This window comes from Salvelinus alpinus, chromosome 2, assembly GCF_045679555.1.
Source record: "Salvelinus alpinus chromosome 2, SLU_Salpinus.1, whole genome shotgun sequence".
NCBI lineage: Eukaryota > Metazoa > Chordata > Actinopteri > Salmoniformes > Salmonidae > Salvelinus > Salvelinus alpinus.
The window spans coordinates 46,129,361-46,133,980 of record NC_092087.1 but is presented as its reverse complement, the minus strand read 5'-3'; the positions used below and the strand labels follow the sequence as shown (position 1 = coordinate 46,133,980).

General features: G+C 44.8%; 1 protein-coding gene across 1 annotated transcript; it reads left to right on the top strand.

Moving 5' to 3' along the window:
- Positions 1-1,288: 1,288 nt before the first annotated feature.
- On the top strand, positions 1,289-3,814 carry LOC139540887 (acidic mammalian chitinase-like). The gene is made up of 8 exons (XM_071344928.1): positions 1,289-1,361; positions 1,775-1,804; positions 1,996-2,197; positions 2,554-2,610; positions 2,695-2,860; positions 3,103-3,227; positions 3,367-3,490; positions 3,650-3,814. Exons 1-8 carry the CDS (start codon positions 1,322-1,324, stop codon positions 3,812-3,814), a joined length of 909 nt encoding a protein of 302 aa, XP_071201029.1. The 5' UTR covers positions 1,289-1,321.
- Positions 3,815-4,620: the final 806 nt, after the last annotated feature.

Genomic DNA, 4,620 nt, shown 5'->3' with positions numbered 1-4,620 from the left:
TATTAGTAATAATAACAGATTCCAATACACTAAAAAATATATGGTAAAATGCTGACAAGTACACTTGATTTCTTAATATTTACTTGTTACATGGCTGCATTGTAATACATTATTACTATTATCAATTATGCTACGCCAAGTACCAAAACTTTTGCTAGGCAGACCATACAGGTCTGTCTCAAGCCTGATGTTCAATTTTAAATAGACCCCTTGCCCTTACCCTCTAGTTGTCATGGCCTGACCTTAGAGAGCCTTCTCTATTTGGTTAGATCAGGGTGTGATTTGGGTGGGCATTCTAGTTTTTCTATTTCTTTGTTGGCCGGGTATGGTTCCCAATCAGAGGCAGCTGTCTATTGTTGTCTCTTATTGGGGATGATACTTAGACAGCCTTTTTTCCACTTTTAGTTTGTGGGATCTTGACTATGTTTGTGTGTAGTTGCTTTCTGCACTGCATGTAGCTTTACGTTCGTTTTAGTATTTTGTTGTTTTTTCGGTGTCATTTAAAATAAAGGAAAAGTATACGCCTACAACGCTGCACCTTGGTCCAATCCATCTTTCAACAAACGTGACACTAGTCACACCTTTTACCCCTATCCCCTAGGCACTTCCCCCCAACCTTCAGCCCACTGCTAGTACAACTGAAACATAAGATAGATCAATTAATTATGGGGACATCTCAACCTTGAGCTTGACTTGGTAGAATGGTCACCATATTCTTTACATCTATCCCATTTCAAGGTCAATCTCAAATCAAGTTATAATGTATTGGTCACATACACATGGTTAGCAGATGTTATTGTTAGTGTAGCAAAATGCTTGTGCTTCTATTTCTGACAGTGCAGCTATATCTAACAAGTTATCTAACAATTCCACAACAACTACCTAATACACATACATCTAAGTAAAGGATTGGAATAAGAATATATACATATACAAATATATAGAGGAACAATAGGCAATCTCCACAAGTATATAGTGGGTTTGGTGGTAGGAGAAAGGTGCTAGCTAGGGTGCAGGGGCTAGTTGTAGGGGCTATACTGAAGAGGCTAAGGGGTGACTAATGCACCCATCTCTATGGTTGTCAGTTTCACCAAATCATTACAACCATAAACAGACTTGCTTTCTTAAACGTCAGCTTATCATGTCTTAAAACAAGGACATATGAAGTTTATCAGTGTGTTTGTTAAGGCAGTGGAAACCCTTGTTCAAACAAGTGACTGAGGCTGATTGAGTTTTGCTGCGGAATGGGAAAGTCATAGAGATTTGAGTGAGATAGGATTGGTCGTTGAGAGTATAAAAGGGTCCAGCAGCCCATGGAGCAATGTACAGAGCAACCATGGGCAAACTACTCATCTGCGTTGGTAAGTGGAATTTATTTTGTCATACTTAGCCTATAACAGTACAATTGCTCTATCTTTCTTTCAAACCTTTCATTTACATTTTCATTGTAATGACAATTACCAACATTTAAACATAAAAGGGTCCCTATGGAGAGAGTTGGCCAGTGATAAATGTCCTCTAGCTATGCATTTTGTCAATGCTACTGTGTTCAATGTCTGTTTCTAAGGACTGAGGTTGCCAGCCCCATGACCAACCTATATTCATGTCTGAGGGGAAGAACTGCACTTTAAATCATTATCAATACAGTTCTGAATTATGTTGACTTTTTAAAAAGTTTAATTTAAGATAAAATCGCTCCCTTTTTCTTTCTCCTTTCATTATTTCTGTCTCTCTCGCTTTCTCTCTCATTATTCTCCTCTTCCTCCCTCTCTAGGACTGGCTCTCCTGCTGCATGTGCAGCTAGGTAAGTTTTAAGTACATTTAATTTACATGTAGCCAGCATCTAGGTACGTTTTAAGTACATTTCATTTACATGTAGCAAGCATCTAGGTAAGTAGCCAATCAAAGAACAATAACTCAACTTACAGAGCATGACAACCCTGACTCTAAAACTGTCTAACTCCAAACTCTAACCTTACTACTACCCTTCCATAGGATCCTCCTACATCCTCTCCTGTTATTTCACTAACTGGGGCCAGTACCGGCCAGGAGCAGGCAAGTATTTCCCCGCCAACGTGGACCCCTGTCTCTGTGACCATCTGATCTATGCCTTTGCCGGCATGGCCAACAACGAGATCAAGACCTACGAATGGGACGATGAGAAACTCTACGGACAGTTCCAGGCTCTCAAGAACCAGTGAGAGAGACACACACATGCACAAAGACGCACACACAAACACACACACACACACTCAAGCAGGCATGCACACACATAGACAAATGCAGGCAAACACTTTCTCATTCAGGCATGTACATACCACAGGAGGTTGGTGGCACCTTAATTTTGGAGGATGGGCTCGTGGTAAGGGCTGGAACGGAATTAGTGGAATGGTATCAAATATGTGAAACACATTGTTTCCATGTGTTTGATGCCATTCCATTTGCTCCATCCCAGACATTATTATGAGCTGTCCTCCCCTCAGCAGCCTCCCGTGGTACACACACATGCACACCTAAGCCAGGACTAACCCTAAGTCTTTTATTTGGTAACAGGAACAGCAACCTGAAGACTCTGCTGGCCATTGGAGGATGGAATTTTGGCACTCAGCCGTAAGTGGAGATGCATATAAACATGCAAGTGCACACACACATTTACACACACACCCTGTGTCTGAGCTGTGTGTGTGTACCCAGGTTCACAGCAATGGTGTCCAGTGCAGCCAACCGCCAGACGTTCATCAGCAGCGTTATCAAGTTCCTGAGGCAGTACCAGTTTGACGGCCTGGACATTGACTGGGAGTATCCCGGATCCAGAGGCTCCCCACCCGCAGACAAGGCCAGATTCACCACCTTGCTGCAGGTTAGACTCAAACACCCATACACGTACACACGTACACACACACACACACACACACATACACACACACACACACACACATGAATGAACACACATGAATAAACACACACACACGCAGATTAACAATCACTCGTACAGACACACACACACACACGCACAAAATAGCTCATGCACACACAAACAAGAATGAACACTTGAACACCCAAATGAACACACACACCTCTCTGTGCACTGTCTCCCTCTAGGAGCTGATGGCTGCCTTTGAGACTGAAGGAAAGAACACCAACCGTCCTCGTCTGATGCTGACTGCAGCTGTTTCTGCCGGAAAGGGAACCATCGACACCGGATACCAGATCGCCGAGATTGGATTGTCAGTACATACACACTGGGTCTCATTCATATATTAGTTCTTGCATGATCTAACATGCATGATCTATCAAATACTTCTTGGTATATTGGAAACTCTCTTTTTCCCTCTGTTTCTCTCCCTCTCTCTCTTTCGCTCTCAGGGTGTTGGACTATCTGCATGTGATGACCTATGACTTTCATGGATCTTGGGAACACAACACTGGAGAAAACAGCCCTCTCTACAGAGGACCAACTGATCAGGGAGACTACATCTACTTCGATGTGGTGAGTCTCTCTCTCCGTGTCCATCTCTTCCTCTCTCCCTTCCTCGGCTCATCTATCTCTTCCTGCCTATTTAGTTTTGAGCTGAGAGTGAGTAGCACATTTCTTAATAATTCTTCTCTCTCCAGTGTTCTCACTACCACATACTGTGTGTGTTCTCAGGACTATGCTATGAAGTACTGGAAGAGCAATGGTGCCCCCGCTGAGAAGCTCCTGGTTGGATTCCCCACCTACGGCCACACCTTCAAGCTGGCCAGTGGCTCTAACACTGGAGTGGGCGCTCCCGCCAATGGCCCCGGCCCCGCAGGCAGATGTACTTGGGGATAGAAGCTGTTAAAGAGCCTTTTGGACCTAGACTTGGCGCTTCGGTATCGCTTGCCATACGGTATTAGAGAGAACAGTCTATGACTAGGGTGGCTGGAGTCTTTGACAATTTTTGGAGCTTGACCCCAGTGATGTACTGGGACGTACGCACTACCCTCAGTAGCGCGTTATGGTCAAATGCCGAGCAGTTGCCATGCCACACAGTGATGCTACCGGTCAAGATGCTCTCGATGGTGCAGCTGTAGAACTTTTTGAGGATCTGGGTAACTATCCCAAATCTTTTCAGTCTCCTGAGGGGGAAAAGGTGTTGTCGTGCCCTGTTCACGGCTGTCTTGGTGTGTTTGGACCATGATAGTTCGTTGGTGATGTGGACACCAAGGAACTTGAAACTCTCAATCCGCTCCACTACAGCCCCGTCAATTTTAATGGGGGCCTGTTCGGTCTGCCTTTTCCTGTAGTCCATGATCAGCTCCTTTGTCTTACTCACATTAAGGGAGAGGCTGTTGTCCTGGCACCACACTGCCAGGTCTCTGACTTCCTCCCTATAGGCTGTCTCATCGTTGTCGGTTAACAGGCCTACCACTTTTGTGTCGTCAGCAAACTTAATGATGGCATTGGAGTCGTGTTTGGCCACTCAGTCGTAGGTGAACAGGGATTACAGGAAGGAACTAAGCATGCACCCCTGAGGTGCCCAAGTGTTGAGGATCAGCATGGCAGACATGTTGTTGTCTACCCTTACCACCTGGGGGTGGCAAATCAGGAAGTCCAGGATCCAGTTGTAGAGGGAGGTGTATAGTCCCAGGGTCCTA